This window comes from Sinohyriopsis cumingii, chromosome 16, assembly GCF_028554795.1.
Source record: "Sinohyriopsis cumingii isolate HCF-2022 chromosome 16, ASM2855479v2, whole genome shotgun sequence".
In the NCBI taxonomy this organism is placed as follows: Eukaryota; Metazoa; Mollusca; class Bivalvia; order Unionida; family Unionidae; genus Sinohyriopsis; species Sinohyriopsis cumingii.
In genome coordinates, this window is record NC_142976.1 from 71,271,707 (window position 1) to 71,294,083 (window position 22,377).

Below are 22,377 nucleotides of genomic sequence, written 5' to 3' on the forward strand. Positions count from 1 at the left end.
TTGTGAAACCTTCAAATCTCTATGTCTACGCAGAGTTTTAGCTGGAATTCCATAATTCCTTGCAGCAGCTTTCAGTGAAGTTCCAGAATGAATTGCTTCAAGAGCTGCTTTTAGAGCTAGTGTCCCATAATTTCCTCGATCAGTTTTCCTTCTGTAAGTTCCCACCATCTGCAAAAAGTTATATAATAATTTGAGGCATATGAACGGTTAGTTAAAATGTGTACAACAGTTAAACAGCTATGGGGCAGCACGCCCCCTGTGGGGGTCGTTTTACCCCTATCGTACAGCATTGACAATTTAACAATATGCGGAATTAACAACTGCTGCGAATATTGAAATATTATACATAATGCATCTCTATACTATGTTGTTTAAAAATATACATACCCTGTTTTCTTTAGGCAGTTTCAGCCAAAAATACTGCAAACAAATGGATTGATCTTTTTTACAGGAAGATGCTAAAAAAGTGATATTCTTGCATAAAAACCACGCGTGCGTCTGCATCCAACAATGGCTGCCATTCACAAGGCCGGTGTAACCTGGGCAATCTTGCTGTATAAAGACCAGGCCATTTTCTAGCGCAGGCGCTTCAGGATGGCTTGGGGGCGTTTTACCCCATGGAGGCGTTTTGCCCCCCTCTACCCCTACTAAAGTAGGTGACTATTGTCATATTACCGGCATGTATAGAGGAACCACACGTAACACATGCAATCTACAAATTTACCCAAATAGACAAAACGCTCTGTGGTGTTTCATAACCTGCGTGGGTATGATGGTCACCTGATCATTTAAGGAGCGTAGCAGCATCAAAGGTGCTAATAAAGGTGATCCCCACCAACATAAAAAATACATGACGTTTAGGAAGGGTCATATGCCGTTCATTAAATCGTAACAGGTTTGAATTTGAACTGGACAAAGTAGTCAATAAACTCGCGGAAAATGGTAATGATCATTTTTCAATCGCTGCTCGATATGAACCACTAGCTTTGACAACTTAAAGTTGATAACTCGAAAAGGAGTGTATCACTGCTAGTACATGAGCGTATGGGACAATTTTTCTAAAACTCATTTATCGTCGATTGAGGCATTGAATTTATTGAGGTCTCACTACAGTATTTACGCAAACGACTATGAACATGCAAACAAGGTGTGGTGCGCGCTTGGTTGTCAAATCCTCGGTTACAGATATAATCTATATTTGAAAACAGATGTGATTCTGATTGCGAATATATCCATGAAATTCTGTCAAAAAACTACTTTGAGCTGGAATAACTCACCGACATTGATTAGTATATGTTTATTGAACATGTTATTCTATCAATGGCGAGCCACCGATACGCGCGTGGCAGCATCCTAAACATTAAAGAATAGGACCCGTCTGTTATCAACAGTCACATCATGTATCTTCACACTAGGAACCCGTATGGATGGGTGACGATGATCTCCATGCCTGTTGACAGGTTTCAGTGGGTCAATCCCGAGAGCGTAAACAGCCACAAGTACGAAAGTAATACTGACATCACATTCTTTTATGATGTTGTATTCGGACGAGCTTCAAAACAGCCATCGTGATTATCCGCTAGCACCGGATCCGCTATCGGTGTCCCGCGAGAGGCTGCCATTGTATCAGTGTGAGATTATAAATGATAATTATATTCTTAAATGACAAGTATACATGTACGATATAAATTTAACTGGTGCAAAGAGTTAATGAAAACTTTGTTGCAAAACTTTTTAAAAATACTGAAGCCATACTAGAACTTCTGATAATTAATACGCATGTGTAACTTTGAACAGAAAGATTTTGTTATTTTGTCCTCTTCTGGCAAAATTACTTCTTGAAGTTTTTCAGGATATTAGTTCTTCATCATAGAGCACCGGAAACGTGCCGCAACTTTTGACCTGATTTTCGCCATCGAAAATACTAATTTCAGGACTATATCTTTATGTGTAATAGTTCAAGCATTTCTTTAATGTACGATCTCAAAGAATCTTGCAATCAAATGGGAAAATTTTAGAAATATTGTCGAAAATATTTTCCAATAATCTGTTGCTCGTACTGCGAGATCAGCCATTTTCACGATAACTCGTGAGCCCGAGCTACATTAACTAGGTGGGGAGAGCTTATCGTTCAAAAATTGGAACTATCCATTGTATTCAAGTAATGGACGAGATTGTTTTAGCACGTTGACGATCACCGATATCATTTGATGCTTTCTGCAAGAAGATCATATCGGTAACAAGCTGCATCGATACAATTTATAGGTGCTTCTCCAGGTTTTGGTCGGTTGTTATAATCAAGTCGCATATCGATCTGTTTACCAAGCCAACATTAATTGTATCCATGGATATGCTTTTCACCAGGGTATTTGAGTTATGGTGCCCCTGGTAGCTTCGTTAATGCAGCAGCGACATCACAGCCACTGTTTTTTTTTTTTTTAAACCCGCGCCTACCGGTGGATTTGGAAGGTTCAACTACCGTGAACTTCAATGTTCTACACCAAACACAAGTTCCAGTGATCTGAGCAATTCCATTACGTGTTCGAATCCGCAACTGACTTGTAATACGAGTGTTCTACAGTATCGCTCATAACATAAGGACATAATTGTGTTATACAACAGGTGATATTCAACATGTTATCACGAAACAGAACACTAGAGAAAAACTACTCAAGCACGGTGACATGTTTTTCGACCCAGCTCGTGCGTTGATTATTGACCATGCTGAATCAGGGAAATCCCAACTGTTGCTGAATATGATTTTGAGATGATTAACGTGGCATCGATTGTACGTGACCATGTTGTACACAACCGTGTTATGATATAATTAGAGAATTTACTGTAGAGCTTCAGTCTTGGCCAAAACGCATATCTTCCACCGTTGATTTATATTCCACAATTGATGAAGCTCCTAGCACTGACGAGATCGATGCGATTCACGATAATCTTTCGTGTAGGACGATATGATGCTACAATCCAAAGACAATTCCGCGAGAATATTTTCCAGAGATCGACACAAAACCACACAGACGTGATCGATATCACAGAACGATACTAACACGCGCATACAGTGATTCGTGACAACTTTAACATGTTAATGATATTTCGTGGCACTATCGCACGTGGCCTTGCAAATATTTATTGACCTTAGTGTGCAATTGATAACTCGTGGGATTAGAGGCGCGGGGGATTACATTTATACCGGTTTGCCTATGGTACGTACCACAGTACTTTTCCACTCTACTGTTAATTCAGTAGTTTCCGTCAGTATGGAATGTATGGAAATTCCCGGAGAATCTTGTTACGAATTTAGTAATAATTACAAGTTGGTTTCATTTTTGATGACAAAATAATTAAAAACTTATATTTGTGCTTATGATCCTTGTATCACATGTCATGTCAGACATTTGACCCTCACGACTTTGCGGACTGGTTGGAAACACTCGTGAATATCAACCTAAATTTAACAACAGAACCTAAAACGCACCATGTAGCACAAATAATAACGCCTCGACGTCTATTGTAATTTAGCTGGTATAGATTTGCAACACCACGTGAAGTTGTTGATTATTAACCCGATTCATATACGGCAACCACTGTTTCATTCAACGCTGCTGTTGCAAACTGCATACGCGGACATCGTGTTGTTATAGTGTGCGTGCACTTAAACGTTCACCAACTCTGCAAACGCTTATTAAGTTTTCCTTTTCACTTAGAAAATACGCGTAATAGTATACAAAATGCCTATTGACGTTTACAGACGCTTAACCGCCCGATGAAGCGCCCCTGGTGTTGATCTGACCAGGATTGCCACCAAAGCGGATTTGACCATGTTTACCAGCCGGGTTATTGTTGGTTTCCGCCCGGGCGAACTTAAGAATTTGAATATCGACCTGGAAAACTTCAAACGTCTAACTTTGACATTTAAGATGTTGTTACAAAGCTGCCAGTTGCTGTTGCAATGATTCTGGCTGAAATCAACGAACTCGGGGGAATCAGAGACTCTGGTATGTCGGCTGCCTATATCAAAGACCACATCAATGTTACCAGTGCTGACATTTTTCTATATGTGGATGTCAATGTGCTTTCAACCATACATTCACCAATAAGCGTTGTAAGTTCATGGAACTTAGTGGAAGGAATATTAACCAATTAAGCAAGTAAAAACTGAATGCGTATTAATGTTCAACTTGTTTTCAATGTTGTTTTGGATGATTTTGATACACCTAAAATCTTAAAGGTGCATAAGCCTGGAACGGACTTGTTCATCTTAACCGGTACTACGTGCGGGGTGCGGGGGGGGGGGGGTATAATAACATTGTTAGAAAATGACAAGCGGCATAATGATCTGCCAATATCACATGTCGACGATAGTAATGTAACAAAATCGTTCAAATTTACATTAACTAGGCCGTTGGCCGCCGAAGACGGGGTGTTGGATCATGGCCAGTGATGCTAACATTAATAGTAACTTTGTTCTGCAAATCAACGATTATCTGCGTCAGAGTGGTGTTACCAAACCATTGTATGCGATCAAATATAATTTAAGCGAGGGCAAGATACAAACAGAGACTAGTGGAACCAACCAGGTGTGCCACTATCAACATATATATCAGTACGCAGTCATAGCATTAGTACGTGAAAATACCTGGTCGTAGAATATACTGCCAGGCATGAAAACACTCAGGAATTACTGTCATCCTTGTCCGGTATCAACTATGAAATCCTTACTATCATCCTTGTTCGGTATCATCTGTGAAATTCTTACTGCCATCCTTGTCTGGTATCAACTATGAAATCCTTACCGTCATCCTTGTTCGGTATCAACTATGAAATCCTTATTGTCATCCTTGTCCAGTATCAACTATAAAATTCTTACTGTCATACTTGTCCAGTATCAACTATGAAATCTTTACTGTCATCCTTGTCTGGTATCAACTACGAAATCCTTATTATCATCCTTGTCTACTATCAACAGTGAAATTCATACTGTCATCCTTGTTCGGTATCAACTATGAAATCCTTATTGCCATCCTTGTCTGGTATCAACAATGAAATCCTTGCTGTCATCCTTGTCCGGTATCAACTATGAAATCCTTATTGTCATCCTTGTCCGGTATCAACTACGAAATTCTTACTGTCATCGTTATCCGGTGTCAACTTTGAAATCATTATCATCCTTGTCTGGTATCAACAATGAAATTCTTACTGTCATCCTTGTTCGGTATCAACTATGAAATCCTTATTGTCATCCTTGTCCGGTATAAACTATGAAAACATTAGTGTCATCCTTGTCCGGTATCAACTATGAAATCCTTGCTGTTATCCTTGTCCAGTATCAACTGTGAAATCATTGTTGTCGTCATTGTTTGGTAGCAACTGCGAAATCCTTACTGTCATCCTTGTCCGGTATCAACTACAAAATCCTTACTGTCATAGTTGTCCGGTGTCAGCTATGAAATTCTTATTGTCATCCTTGTCTGGTATCAACTACGAAATGTTTACTGTCATCCTTGTCCGGTATCAACTATGACATCTTTACTGTCATCCTTGTCCGGTGTCAACTATGACATTCTTACTGTCACCACTGTCCAGTATCAACTATGAAATTGGTATTGTCATCCCTATTCGATATGGTATTTAACCTCTTCGTGTGGATCATTTTAACAAATGTTTTAATCAACAGACCACTGTCAAAACATGACAAGTTATGAATGAGCCATTTTATGTTCTTGGGATATCATTAATTCAAAATTGCATTCGTAAATACAAAACCTGATGGAACTCGTTTACCTGTTTTTATTGTGAATGATAGTCAGATTATTTATTAGCGGTGTAAAAAGTATGTAAGATTATCGATTCGCGGTGTCAAGGATATGTCAGATTGCGGATTAAAGATACCTTAAAACAAACAATACACAGATGTTTAATTGGTACAGAAAGATACGAATTTTAAAACTGAATATAATTAAAAACATTAATATAAAATCTTGATTATTGCCACTGTAAAATTTATTCTTATTTATATATTTTTTTAAATAAAACTGTAAATCTTTACGTTTTCATTCTGTTTAAAATTTGCTTACATGACTCCTATTATTCATTTATTATTTTCTAGTGGAAGGCATATTAAGATGGTCGTCATTTTATTCTCCCTTTTTGGTTGCTTCCTCGGTGGAAGTATTGACGTATAAAGCATCGAAATCTTTATTTAGATTTCTTTTACCTGGAAAATTTCATTATATTTAATAATATTTTGGGATATTAAAAGGAAATATGTCTTCGGTCATTGCAACCGTAACATATTAACATATGGCCTTTGGCAAGCATTTTGCAAAATCCCAAACCTTGTGACTGGTGCAAAGCCCTGCCGATTATTTTGCTTTTCCAGCAGTCTTTGGAACAACTCTCGTCCTTTGTGCTTTATGTTTCCCAGAACTAAAGAACTCGCATCCAGTCACTAGTGTCACCATACCGCGATTGGGTTCACCTAAATTTGTAACCACGTATGACCATTGAGGCCATCACGACCAATGAGGTTAGGTTTCTACCTTAATCCGTTAGAAACTAAGCATTTACTGTAAAGGTGTAATGGTCTAATGAAGGGAACTAACTCGTCATATCAAACTATATATATATATATATATATATATATATATATATATATATATATATATATATATATATATATATATATATCGCCTTTTTCACCTGTCCAACATCTAATCCTTTCTGGTGAGACACGTGTATTCATCCGCATATTTAAACCACGATTTCAGTTTTGTACCATTAGTTCAGATATGTAGTTAATTTGCTTCAGTTTTGTCTCTCTTCTATAAGCTATTATGCATGATCATTCGCTTTGATTTGCCGATTTTATCATCTCATGAAAATACTTGATAGTAGAATATGGCTGTGTCAGTAAATATAGATTTTTTGTAATACAATACCCTGGTCTTGCTGCGCCGTTTTGTTTTTGCTTTTAGAAAAATTCTATTGTCATAATGTCAATTTTCATTCTAGTGTTGCTATATAGGTATGTTGATATTTTGCGCTGTGTATTCATTTTATTTGCGCTGTGTATTCATTTTAATTTCACGATATGTCTTGATGTATTTTAGGCATGGCGAAGTCCTCGCGAAAGATTGGTATTATTTTAAATTCCACTATACGCCATAGATCAATATACCTATCATTACTCTCGGGTCAAATGTACAACTGCATGCAAGTATATCATCTACCGCACCTCCATACGAAAAAAGCCACCGTAGCGTACTTTACCTGAATTTGTGGCTTACTTGAATTATTTGTCAGTCAGAACCACCACCACCACGATCGTTAACACGAACCGAACGTCCCTACACCATATTCGGCATCAAATGTTGTTGTTGTTGTTGTGGGTTTAACCCAGTTTTTCAGCACACGATAGGCTATGCATGGCGGCCAGTATTAATGATGGAGGAAGAACCCGGGAAAACCCCGGGAAGAACCATCGACCCACGAGAAGCTACTGGCAAGCTTTCTCACATATCCAAATTCACAGACAGGGGTGAGAAGGCAGTGATCCGTAACGGAGAGAGCTTTAGACCACTCGGCCACTCGGGGCCCCGGCAACAAATGCATCATGAGGAATCCTACACTTTCCATCGTGCAACACCGAGTCACATCAACTCAAATTCCAATGTTTAAATTATCTTACCTTAATACAGCGAATGCCGTTTGTGACTGAGTCCTGCAACAAAATCATTTTACTTTTCTTCATAATTATTTGCACGCTGCAATATTCATGCATTTTCATATCGACATTTATATCTGATGGCAAGGGAATTTTTATGTCCTGAGAAATGTATATGATAAGATGATTAGAAATGTTAATATACGTATAATATTAATTTGACTGAGGAAATCGGCATTCTGGCAAACACAGTTATACGAATGATGCTTTTTCTCACACATTTTTGCATTGTTTTCTTTGAATTTATTTGTTCTACAGATCCTCATTATTACGGTGCTGACGCTTTTGGAAAAGAGAACCGGAAACAGTAAATGCCTCTGTTGTTGCTGCAGACCAGGACTTGTATAGTAAGATTATAACATAAATCAAGATTCATCAATGGCACTTTTGAGTATAGTGCATTTCAGAAAATAGAGAACAGGATTCTCAAAGTCCAAGATGGATAACAAGAAATGGCATGTGTGAATGAAAAATAATAAACGAAGTCATCATGTACCTATATTTGTAAACGCTGCTAAACAATAGCTACATGGGAACATACATCCTCCTTTGCTTTCTCCTTTGTATTAGGGGCAAATCTTCGTTGCAGCCTATTATTGTTCTTTTGGAAATAAACTTTATCACACTGTTACTGCTGTATGAAAGTGTGTGCTTTGCCTTGGCTTTGCAGATACAAATGCTAAGTTTAATTCGAGTCGGTGGTATGATGTGATATGATGCTTGCGAAAACTACTGTAAAAAATATAGAGTAAACAAAGACACAGCCACAGTGACGTAATCCCTACGCAAATGAATCCTCTGACAATTTTTCCGACATTTTGCTTGAATGGTCATTTGACATCCAATAGGAGTATGATGTAACTGTAATGTGAGGGGCAGTGAGAAAGAAAAAAAACAACACTTAAAATGGGGTGTAATTTTCATGACGTCACCTATACCGAGTAAACATTTTAAAAACACAATAACGTTCTTTGTGTTATGCTACAAGATTTTTTGTCCGCGTCAAGACGTGGAGTGCATCCATTTGAGAGTGTATTATAGCCATTTTGACGTAAATATCCCCAAAATTCATATTAGAAAATGTAACTGGATGGCCAAAATGGCAAGCTGACACACGGGTGCAAGTCTTCACCAATGTCTCCTATCAGTTTAGGCGAATGATGCAGAAATTGTCTTTTATATCAGCTTCGCCATTAAGTAAGCGTCTCTGCTATCCGACGATTCACTACGCAGTTTTGTATATTATCCCTACGCCAATAGTTGAATGACAATATGTATGCTAGGAGTCTGCCACAACAGTTGAAAAAACTTGACTTTTTGGGTCTTTTTTATAAGTTACTAAAGTCATTCTAATATCTTGATTCTAATTTGAGCCTGGTAAATTTGGCAAAAGTGTTAACAGGTGCTTTTAAGAAACATAAATGTGACCATTCCCAGGTAAGTAATTTTAGCTGGTAGTCAGCAATCACATAATGCCTAAGTGAATGTGATCGGTTTTGAAAAGCACCGAGCCTTTGAATCTACGACGAATTGAGAAGTATCAAAAAGTCATATATAGAATGATTCTAAATGGCATTAAATTCAGATTATCCGCAACTAGAGAATTTCAGAAATAACTGTAATCGGGAGGTATTAATCATGGAAACGATGTATATGTATCTTGAATAGTTGTTTAACGGAGGGAACTTGCTAGTGCACTGTAAAGGATTGATTAGCATTTATGACTGTTTTTGAGTGAGTTAACGTTCGTAGAATACATTTTTTCCTGCTTTATGATTTTGATTTATGCAATACCTGAAGCTGTAGTTTTGGTCACGTGACCTTTTATTTTAATGTATTTTGCTAAGCTGATCTTCCTTCAGTTGCGCATGGGTGCGACGCGGGAGAAAATGACGAATATCTCACAACCGACTGGCAAAAACAACATCAAAGCTAGTCAATACTTTGAACAATCAAAATATCATTACGCCAAGCTAACAGTCCCCATCCCGACATGCAAAGGCAAATGAAGGAACGTCTACGGACATGTAGAAGTAAACCAGTGATCGAGTATATGAGACAGCCATCGTTAACGCCGTCTACATATGATATATATATATATATATATATATATATATATATATATATATATATATATATATATATATAGTAGAAGTCTAATGCTAATGTCTATTGACTCTGGTCAATATGTTTTCGTGAAAATAAACAGTACCCGTACAAAACTCGTAGACACCGAGCCGAAGTTAAGTATGTTGCAAAATGAGGCGCATAACGCAATCCCGTCGACAAGTAAACGATAATTGCGTTCTTTGAAGGAAAAGTTCACGTTGGCTGACGAAAACCACTTCCTAATAAGGTAGCCTGATAAGAACATGTGAGAAGGTGGTTGCATAAGTGAAAAGATATCATCGGAATTGACTTCCTGAGTCAGAATAAGCGTACGATTAGGAATGGAGGACGTAATCTTGTATGTCACATGCTTGCATAGAATCCGCCCTAAATTTAAATCTCTCAGTTTTTATTGGATACAGTCTAGTCTCTTTGAAACTGACTTGATTAATTTAACAATTGCTGGTTACTCTCTGGTTCTCATTTTCCCATTTTCTGAAATTGCTTCCTTCACGGGCAAGTTGCAACAAACATCCCGGCTATGCACACGAGTTCTTAACTACAGTCTAACAAAGAGACTTAGACGCGTGAACTATAGAAGATATATGTATCATCGTCAATTTTCCCACAAAGTGACTTGGAAGAAAGATTACAATATTGCAAAGTAGGCAGGGAAGAAACAGTACTGATACCACCCAAGACTGAAAGGAATATACATGGATGGGTGGAATCAAATGCATCAAAACGACTACTGCCGCCTTTTTGAATGACACGACAAGCGCATTGCCCACCCCAAGACAAGTATCAAATCTATTGAAAAAGGATATTACTGGGCTTTCATCGAGCCCAGGGTAGGTTCAGTGAAGGGAGTTGCTACTACAGCAGTACCATAAAACCAGCTGACAGAAAAAGACTGTCAGTTTACCTGGTGGAAGATTGTCAGGTCACCTTGATCTTTTCAAGCCTGTCCTGGTAGCCACGGTCCCGGATTTTAATCTTTATTTATGACGAGGTACTGGAGATGTGTTAGGACATCACGGAATGTCACAGAGAGGATGATAGCCTACAATAGCCGGACACTGACAGAGTCGGAGAGTAGATACTGCGCAACACGCAAGGGATTATCAAAAATATTATTCTTTGTCACGACGTTCAGACTATTTGGATGCAGACGCACTCTCCAGAGCCCTGTGCGTACAATATAGTGGACCAGAGCAAGAAACGAAACCGGCAGTTGAACCGCAGTCTTCTGTATCAAACATCAGTTTAGCGATCTTCACATAAGAACTGAAACGGGCTTAAGCTCAGGACACAGAAAAAAGGAGATTATGCGATGGATTACAAATAAAAGAGGGACCCCGAGTGGCCGAGTGGTCTAAAACGCTCTCCGTTACGGATCACTGCCATCTCACCTCTGTCTGCGTGGATTCGAGTCTACGATTCGGCCAATGTGGGTATGTGAGAAAGCTTGCCAGTAGCTCCTCGTGGGTCGGTGGTTCTTTTCGGGGTTTTCCCGGGTTCTTCCTCCACCATTAATACTGGCCGCCATGCATAGCCTACCGTGTGCTGAAAAATGGCGCTAAACCCAACAACAACAACAACAACACCAAATAAAAGAAGACCTCAATGGGACCAGATGACCAAAGACGCATTGTGCTCAGTTTGAACAACTATTAGAGAAAGGTAGTTTATTATATCTTACATGATGTTGGAATGCTGGAAACAAAACACTGAACAGATAGTATCTCCAAAATACGTCAGAACCAATGTATTACGCCAGTGTCACGACCCTCCTACTTGTGGATATCTGGGTAGAAATACGACATGGAGTAAAGTCAGACAGTACTTTTGTAGGCATGGTAATCAATGCGATATCTTTATCTTCAGTGCACCAGAAGGTAATCACAGGGTCGGCGAGAAGGAGCGCCGATGCAAAGGTGAGATGCAGGAAAGCCTACGGAGAAAGTTGTAATGGATTTGCTGGGCGGCTCCCAAGGATTAATTCGGGTGATGTATACATACTTGTTATCCAAGATTAATTCACGATATGGGTCAGATATTGTTACTGAAAACAGCTTTCCAAATCTTTGTCTATAATTTTGTGAGCAGGTTTGACGTTCATAGTAGCATGCGCACTGATCAAGGATGTCACTTTGAATCGAAGCTTTTCAGAGAGCTATGTTCATAAAACTCGTACAATGGCTTTCCCACAATCAGTCCGATTGGATGATAGAGCGTATGAAGCAAACGCTCTAAAATATGCTAAGTGCATTTGTAGCAGTCTATCAGAAGGACTAGAAGGACAATCTACAGTTGATGCGCATGGCGTACAAAGCATGGCGTACATTGATGTTGAATACGAAAGCTCCAATTATTCGCCGAATCACATGCTCTTGGAGCATGAAATCACTCCGCCAGTTGAAATAATGGCAGAAGTACAACTTAACTGGGGCCCCGAGTGGCCGAGTGGTCTAAAGCGCTCACCGTTCCTGATCACTGCCATCTCACCTCTGTCTGCGTGGGTTCGAGTCCAAAGCTCGGCTAGCGTGGGTACGTGGGAAAGCCTGCCAGTAGGTTCTCGTGGGTCGGTGGTTCTTCCCTGGGTTTTCCAAGGTTCTTCCTCCACCAGTTATACTGGCCGCCTATCTTGTGCTGAAAAATGGCGTTAAACGCTAGAACAACAACAACAACTTAACTGAAAAGTACATGTTCTGTCTAGAGGAACATTTGGAAACTTTTCATGACATGGCATGAAGTCATAAAGGTGAAAAGACAAAATGACTGAAGAGCATCTAAGGTGTCAGAATCCAACACGCTAGGCGCAGAGCCGTAGCAGTTTCATGGAGCCGTCTTAGACTCCACTCAGTGTAGTTCAGGAAGTTGGTCACTCGTTTTAGTTCAGAATGGATACTCGTAATATGTTTGCTTTTCACTTGCGTATAAATTAAAATGTGATCGTTGAACGCATCTCCAGCGAAGTGATGCTGTAATGAGTATTTTGGTAAATCCACATTGTTGTATATCGTCTGTCTCACTTTTTCTTTCTTTCTTTCTCTCTCTATCTCTCTGATTTCTCTCCCTCACACACACACACACACACACACTTACACACTCACACACACACACGCTTAGATCTTTTAAGTGATTCATTGATTGATTGATCGATTGATTGATTGATTGATTCATTCATTCATTCATTACAGCCCTATCAATTTATTGGACGGCGGTGTAGACCGGCTGGTGTGTGCGGCGACTTTTGGCGTCACTGCGTCAAAGTGCTTACACTTCTTTCGAGGTAGCGCCATTCCATCAGCAAACACCATTTCATTAACAGCCATTCCATCATGGGCTTATAGTAAGTTCTCTCTCTCTCTCTCTCTCTCTCTCTCTCTCTCTCTCTCTCTCTGTTATTCCCGAATGAAACTTCGTTTATACAAAAGTATTTTATACAGTGAATATTGTTACTAGGTTTAAGCATTATTGGTATTTTATGTGTAGATTAGTATGTTTTGCTTTGATTCTTGTGTTTAGAGTATGGAAACGCTAAAACTTAATCCACACTAGACATGCAATATATATAATCTTCTTTCATTGTTCTTTCTTCAATAATAGCAGACTTATTTATGATACATTCAAGTTTTTCTTTCCATTACAGCATTATACACACTACTTTACGTCATAGGAATTGGATTCAGTTTTTATCCTTTCTTTCTCTGCTTGTCGACAGACTGGAAAGTTCTGGGCTCGATCCTAGGATTAGTATATTCAGGTGCCTTGTAAGTTTTCTTTCTTTCGTTGTATGGTAGCTTCCACTTTACACCACCTTCAAATGTTGTTGAACTGTGTAATTTTGTCATGGATATTGTTTCTTGGAAATCGTATATACAACTCAAATATAATAACATTCTATTTTTTTGTTTGACTTTTCAATACCAAACACGTTTTTTTTTTAACATTTAAACCTTTGAAAGATCTTAAATATATTATGTTTCTGTCATCCTGCAATCAAATTTATGTTCCCAGTAAGACTTGGCTGCAAATCCATTAATCTGAACTACAGCATACATATATCATATCACTTTTCCCTTTGGATTAAATATTATATATATATATATATATATATATATATATATATATATATATATATATATATATATATATATAGAGAGAGAGAGAGAGAGAGAGAGAGAGAGAGAGAGAGAGAATTTTATTTCATGGTACATCTAGTTTAAAGGATCATATTAAACACGGTTTTAGATTTTAATGTATCTGCACAACCTGGTTCTGTTTTCGAAACTTTTTCATTTTAGTCTTAAGTTTTATTTTTTATTCTTATGCATAATTGATTAGTATTTGCACGTGTATTCTTTATTTTTAAGTATGCGTATTTCTAAATAACAGGTTGGCAGATATACTCTTCCAGTTGATTCAATGCCCCATGGATGACTTCTTGGTAAGTAGTAAAACATGTTCAGTACAGGGTATACAGTTTGAGGTGTGATAGGTTTCCATGTTCGATTCTGTCTGTGATGAAGACAAGAGAACTCTAAGGGATGCAAATCCAGTTTGCCTTGTGAAATTTAAACAACATTCTATATGTAAAATTACATATGAAAATTAATTCAAGTCTACCAACTTCATATCATCATAGAATTTCTAAATATGAAATATGATATGAATTTTTTTTAAAGAGCAAATAACGTATTAGCTGAAAGTAGCTGAAATATACTTGAGATGCAATAGGAAAACAATATTATTTAGACAATACTAAAATCATTGTGAATATATTAAAATACATATACAATTTCGAATGTTATAGGATTCACTGACATCTGAGCATGTATCGAACTGTTAATTCTATCTAACGACTCATAAAGTAAATAAAGTCCGAAGGAATTCATGTCAACTTTGTGAGTAACGAGGAAAAATCTACGCTTCGATAGATTCTAAACCAATACCATTTAATCCCTATAATTCCAATTTTCCTCCATTCTGCCATAAAGTCAGCAATTCCGAAAACCTAGATCCACCTTCGCTGGACGAGGGTTGCCGATCCACCTCGTTCATACTTAACGTGGAACCAGGTGTATCAACGGCTTGGGCAAGCTAAAATGACCTAACCCGTACGGAAATTCAACACAACCGTTGGTTACAGTCACTTTTAATACGGCAAATATGCATTGCATGTGTGACATTTATTGTACTGCTTTTCGTATATTTCGATCTTTCAAAATAAAAATAGTGTCTATTTTTAGTGAGCTCGACTTCACTTAGACCATATCATGACACCAAAGAACAGCTGAGTGAAACACATTTTGGAAGTAAAACTGAATACTTTATTCAGCTAGTGTTGCTGTTAAAAAAACCTGGCTTATGATATGTTTTGGCGAGATGTGAGTGTTGGAGTGCAGGCAAGACTAGGCGATTACAGGTTTTGGACTTCTAATAGGAGATTTTATGTAGCGTCGCAAATTTGTAATCTGGAGAGAGAGAGAGAGAGAGAGAGAGTTGTCCTTGTTAGTGTTATGGAGATCAAAGCTCTGCATAGGGTCACGTGAAACCGAATGAGACCTGATCGGAGTCCTCAGAATTTGCCAGTGTGTAAAGATTTCCAGGGTACTATCGGGTGACAGTTTACATCCAATCAAATGTAAGAAATCGCTGTAAATTCATAGCAAATTATAATTAATACGCCATAACAATGTTGAAAAATGACGGTTTATAACTTTCAAAGTAAGAAGAATTCATTTTCAAAAATAATTGCCTTAGAGCATTACAGCAAAATACTTTTATAAGATCAAACTTAATATTATAATCACAAAGAAATAATACCACGATTAATAAAAATCGGTTCTTATTACAACTTCATTTTCATAATTATTTCATATAAATTTTTAACAAAGGTATAACCCGACTATACCTCCCCGTTTGTTTGTACCCCTCTACCGAATTAAATAACTAATTTTTAATGTGATAAAAGTGCACAGAACTTAGTCGAATCATTCATTGATTAATTATGTCTAACCAGAATGAGACCAGAATGGCCCTAACACTGGCATTCTCTGCGTCTTTCGTGTTTAACTGACTTTCCATAATAACATGGCGCCATGTTGCGTTCACTATGGGCAAGTTGATTTCCTCAGACAACATTGTGACGTAGTTCATCCTATTCGGTAAATGCCGGATAATTCCGTAGATTATCATAATCTTGAGACCTTAGAGCTATATCCTTTGCACACATATACATGAAAATTACACCGCTTGTTAAATTCACGTGAAAGTCAAATTTGTAATTGTCATTCTTTTCCTTTGCTTGATTCATCATCGCAAATATCGGAAGCAGACGACATAGTATTTTCCTTCTACGTAACATAATGTGTAGTCGTGTATTCACCCTTTCGCTGAAAATGGACTTGTCCAGAAACTTGAAATGTATATCGAGCATGGCCGTCGTTTATATTTAAAACTTCGGTTAAGCATGAAACGAGCAGACGATGACAATGTTAGGGCCTCCCTGGTCACATGAACGCATGTTACTCAGATGTGTGGGGGGGGGGACACTGGTGAGAGCACAAAAAGTAAAGGAACCCGCAAAAAGAAAAAGTAACACAGTTCCCATGCGTTCTAACAGCAGTACACCCCCCCCCCCCGAATGTCCGACATACAACAATTCTAAAGCATTTAATGACCTCTTGAACACTATGGGTAGATAATTAAATGTTCAACGTACGCCAGTCTAAAGCATTGAACCTCATCTTCAAGACTATGGGGACATAATTAAATGTTCAACGTACACCAGTCTAAAGGCTATAGGTAGGGTATATACTGTTACAATATGCCTCGGAAATGAGGCTATAAAAAACACACACATACATTTCTTCATTAACTAACCGGACTGTCATATAATTCCAGGATAGCATGGAGGAGAAGATTCTCTACTTTCTGCCACAGATACTTTGCCTGTTGTACACAACTTTCACCTACCTACGCACATTCATATTGCTAGTAATTTTGTTGTGGAAGAACAGAAATATGAAGCAAGAGCATGCAGAAATGGCCGTATGACTTTGACTTTTTCATATTATTCTCTATTCTTATTTTTCCTGTACACTACTTCATTACATACATACATACATACATACATACATACATACATACATGCATTAATCCATTCATGCATCCATGCATCTTCGAAAGCTGATTGTATGCATAGACGATGCAGTTTTCAAACAGACGCCTAAAAAATGAAAATCCTTACACACCTCCAACATAAAAGGACTGCTTGAAGTGTTTGCCTATATAATGTATTCAGTTCAAAAAGCAAACTTGTCGTGGTTAAAGGGATAGGGGTAGAATCACAGGTCTTCAGATATTTGGAATCTGCCTAGAGTAGGATAAGTAACTTTGGGAACATGCTATTTTATTCGTTAGTCCATTGAATAGATCGAAAATATTTGCTAAAAATAAAATGTAAAATAAGATTTAATTGACATTTTTTAAGACACGGGAGACGAATAGATGGGACCGGTGACACAAGCGTAATAAAAGGAAATGTATTTTTACAACCGATTATTATAGGATTAACAATGGGGAGCACTATGGTGAGAAAGGCTAATTTAACATAGTGGTCAAGTCACTATGGTGAGAAAGGCTAATTTAACATAGTGGTCAAGTCACTATGGTGAGAAAGGCTAATTTAACATAGTGGTCAAGTCACTATGGTGGGGAAAGGTACTCTTCATGGTGCATTACCATCGGGACGTAACACACTTAATAACTATCCGACACATATCCTTACTGACCCAAACCTACCTTTCTGACCAACACTTACATCCACAGATATAAATGGTAGCATATGTGGTAGGGACAAAGCAATAAGGACTAATATATACAGATAATATAAATCCCCTCGTGTGTCAAAACGCATTTATGATTAAAACACTACTTTTACACGACCAAATCTGGAAGGCTACCGTAATATTACGTCTTTGAAATTAGTTTTAGTATTTAAATGGGGTGTTCTTTACCCAAGAATGTCTAGCGGTAGATGTAGTCAATAGAGACATCCCAATATGTCCAGCGGAAATGTTGACAGTTTGTGCATATGTGCTTAAAAACTCGTGTGTGCTGTTAACACATTTGCACTGAAAAAAATTTAAGTACACTTTCGGTACTTGTTTCAAAACAATTTACACAAAAGGTTTAAGGACGATTCAATGATAAAACAGTTTTAAAGAGCTTACCAAATTAAACAAGCAAAAAGAAAAAGATAATTAAATAAAATTAACAAGCGGATAAAAAGTATTGGGGAGAGGAAATATGTGTGTGTGTGTGTGTGTGTGTGTGTGTGTGTGTGTGTGAGCAGAGAAGTCGGGAATATTGATTAGTATTTATCGTACTCAGATCTATAGGGCCTTGAAGAGTGCCATTCACCAAACTCCTGGAAAAATAAATTCTGGACAACTTATACTTATGAAAGGGGGAAATTTAATTATAATGCATTACAAACGGTAGAGGGAGCTTCAGCATTGGTACGAACAGCATATATTTCACTTACCACCCAAACAATCTCAATAACTTGACCATTGCAACATGCCACAGTTGACAATCCATAACGCTCCTTTCTTCACTGGAATGTGCCTGTGACAAGATTGCCTCATTTTTCATGGATATGCATAATTAAAAGTATGCCATCAACAATATAATATAAAAATCTCCAACACATCAATGAAATTACCTCTTTTATCGGTCAGTCTGTTTATATGTTTGAAAGAGAAACAACATGAAAAGACGAACTGTGTCAACATTGCAAGAAACGTTGCCTAGTTCTCGTGATTGGTTCAGCAGGTTTATTTATATTCATGAGAAACAAGGAAATCTTATCGCTGGCAGACGCGAATGATAAAGGAACGTATCGGATTTTCATCTGGATTGCCACAGTGGGAGGAAGCAAACTTATAATAAGATCTACAACTGTTCATGGATCAACCAGACTCTTCAGAAACGGAAAAAATCACAATGGTACGGATGCGTATTGCAAGGTCTTCAACTGTTTCACCACAAGCATTAGATGAAATAACCAAACCTACTCTAAGAGATTTCAAGAATTTGATGAAAACCGAATGAAAAACAGAAGTTAAAACGAAGACGACAGATACTGCCACGCTTATGGAAACGAGAGAGAGAGAGAGAGAGAGAGAGAGAGAGAGAGAGAGAGAGAGAAGACGAGCTAAACATTTCCGAACCCCATCGGCTCAATCCCCTTTGCCCTCAAATTCTGCAGCAGCGTTGAAACTTTCACTTATAACAATTCGATAAGAAATTAAAACCTGTCTGAATAAAGATGATGTCCACGTTCTCTGCAGCAGAATGATATAAATGAAAGACGTGAATGAGAAGTAAAGAGAAAAGAACCTATGTGGAGGTAAACAAACTCACTCCTACTGTTGACTGGACACGTAGGGCCCCCAGTGGCCGAGTGGTCTAAAGCGCTCACCGTTCCGGATCACTGCCATCTCACCTCTGTCTGCGTGGGTTCGAGTCCAAGGCTCGGCTAGCGTGGGTACTTGGGAAAGCCTGCCAGTAGGTTCTCGTGGGTCGGTGGTTCTTCCCTGGGTTTTCCAGGGTTCTTGCTCCACCAGTTATACTGGCCTCCATGTATAGCCTATCTTGTGCTGAAAAATGGCGTTAAACCCTAGAACAACAACAACAATCATTGGACACGTAAAGCATGGCAATCCAAATTGTTACAAGAATATAAGAGAATCGGTCATTACGTGTCATGCTAAACCTCAGTATGGGCACACTTCTAGTTAGCATTTACCTTACCAAAAGCTGCTGGCTAAGGAGGAATACAAGAACTGTATCGTGTAGGTGAAGCTAAATGCAGAAGTGTACTTCTCGAGAATGCACTGAAATGGTTGTCAAAACAATCGATGTACACCTTACATAAACCCAATCGAGTTTAACTTCAAAACAAGTCAAACCAAGATAGCAGATGTATATCATGGATGGCAATCCGATTTAATGGGTGTATCCTACTTTGTTTGGTACAGTTTAGGTTACCAATATTTAATTTACGTGAGTGAATGACGTGTTTTTAAAATGGATCTAGATTTACCCTCTTACTTCCAAAATTGATTCAGAATTAGTGCGAACCTCGAAAATCGTCGTTTTGGGTTTTTTGTTGTTGGTATTGTTATGGTTGTGTTTGTTTTGTTTTAAGGGCACTTTTTACGCATTATTGGCTATAACAAACAACGTAAATAACAGCTAAATGGCATTTCTAAGTAAACACCTAAGCGTATATCCGCTTGAAACAATGTGGTTGACAGCCTCTGCAATGGCATACAGATTAAGGCACTAAATTTTTCAGTAAACAATTTGAAAATGAATTGAAACAAATCCATTTTTACCACTGACAATGCTGAAATTACAGTGAGTGTTGTTGAACGGTTTCAAAGGGCCTTGAAAGAATGTACCTGGGAATACATTACATATTAACATCCCCACAAACAATAGCAAGAACTGTATCCATTCCAGCTCCAACCACTCAAGTCAAAGCCAACGTTTATAACCGTAAGAGAGTCATTCCCGTTTGATACTGGCGGAGTCGTTCGAGACGAAAACGACTGAGCTCTGAATCAGCAATTTTATTTGACTTTACCCAGCAACAGTTCTCTTGATGTGTCTCCAAAGAACACTGTGTGTTGCTGCGCTGCGAAATTACATCAGTCTTTCAGCTGAACCATGAAGTTCTTCGGGAAGTGACTTGATAAGAAAGTTTTCAGACTCAAGTCTTGAATATCATTGGGGATCAAATTTATAGAAATACTAAATGAACAAGTACATCATCACTTGGACAAAACTTATCCTGGCATTTTATAAAAAGTATAAGCGCCTGCCAATGCATAAGTACAACATGAAAGTCATTGAAGGATATTTTAATGCTTGAAATCTCGTTGATACGATTTCATCTCTCTTCAATGATCAGTTTATCAAGGCTCTCCAGAAAAGCAACAAGCGTTACTGAGCGCAGGTACAGTTGTGTTGATCTGAACAGTAACATGATTTTCGAGTGTACGAAAACACTTATATATATTCACTCCACACTCCTATCGAATCACCTGAGTTACTATCCACGTATCAGTATGGAAAATGACGAAAGAGAATTAGAAAATCACACAGACCTCATAGAAAAGGCAAATAAAGAATCAGAGACGAAGAATTGTCAGAGGCTTGGACGTTTTTGGTTACTAAATTATAACTAGCCAAAAATTATGAACCGATATTCGTGCGAGTGCTCCAAATCAGAGCTAGATCTGTTTGCCATGCCACTAACAGTGATCACGATGCAAGAGTCACAGTGAGTAAAATTCCATCTTGTGTTTTGTAGTACAACCTAAGTTCCCATCGAGTTTGAAATTAAAGGACAAACCTAAGACAACTTTGATCTGAATAAAAGATACTGGTACATCAAATTGAAAGCCATCAAAACGGACAATACCAATCTAGACGTCGATGGTAGCGTGGTTTCTGTCAACAGTTTCGTGCCTTGTTTGTTCATTGAAGTTAAATTGTACGTGAACAACAAACTTGTCAGCAGCAGCGTCGACGCTTACACTTACCTAATTTACAAAAAAGTCAAGAACATAAACTTAGATGCTGGTGTTATAGAAACCCGTCACGCTGAACATGACCCTGACCACAATGTAGAATATAACGACGGACAAAAGAAAATCAGACATGGGCATAGTTTAGGATCGTTTGCATGTGTGTCTGTGGTTGCATTGCAAATATCTGAGAGTGTACCAACGTAGCACTGTTTTCACTATCTAACTTAAGTTGCAAGTTCTAGTAAAGTATTTTAAACAGTCCATGCATTTTCATACTTTGATAGAGAACCTGACAGAAACTGTACCTAATTTTAAGTGCCATCATAAAATGTTATTGCTTTGAAAAAAATGATACGAGATTGATGAAGTAAATAAATAAATAAATAAAATGTATTAGAACAGGACTAAATGTTCTAAATGTATTTCTACTACTACAAAAATACTAATATAGTAATAATATTATTAGTATTACAAACTACTACTACTACAACCAATACTACTACTATTACTGCAACTACTACCACTACTACAAAAATTACTAATATACTACTATTATTATTAGCATTAAAAATACTACTACTACAACTGCTACTAATACTTCTCCTCCTACGGCTACTATTTCTAACACCAATTACACTAGTGATTCTTCTGTACCAAAAGTAACACTACCTTCATTTTAACTTTGTAGAGAAGGAAACTAGCACAACCTCGTCAACTAGAGCACGTGAAACTTCTGCTTAGGGGACAAAGATTGGTAGCAGATGGTGAAGTCAATGTGCCGTGAGTATGCAATCCTTTTGCGCAAAAATATTTATAAAACCAACTTCAATAAACTCTTGGCAGCAAATGCAAATGGTTTAATTTTTGTTGTTTGTTGTTTATTTTTTTATTTTTGGAACACGTTTCCTTTGAACGTGA

General features: G+C 37.9%; 1 protein-coding gene across 3 annotated transcripts in view; it reads left to right on the top strand.

Annotated features, from left to right (window-relative positions):
* Positions 1-22,377, top strand: part of LOC149780752 (stimulated by retinoic acid gene 6 protein-like) — a 176,746-nt gene that overhangs the window by 8,688 nt on the left and 145,681 nt on the right. For 2 of the 3 annotated variants that reach the window (XM_089937823.1, XM_089937822.1), the window contains exons 3-8: positions 7,994-8,082; positions 13,048-13,199; positions 13,500-13,620; positions 14,246-14,297; positions 16,757-16,903; positions 22,148-22,239. In XM_089937823.1, the coding sequence (XP_089793949.1) occupies positions 7,994-8,082; positions 13,048-13,199; positions 13,500-13,620; positions 14,246-14,297; positions 16,757-16,903; positions 22,148-22,239 (653 nt within the window). The remainder of the gene's footprint in view (positions 1-7,993; positions 8,083-13,047; positions 13,200-13,499; positions 13,621-14,245; positions 14,298-16,756; positions 16,904-22,147; positions 22,240-22,377) is intronic. The other variant, XM_089937824.1, reaches the window with a different exon arrangement.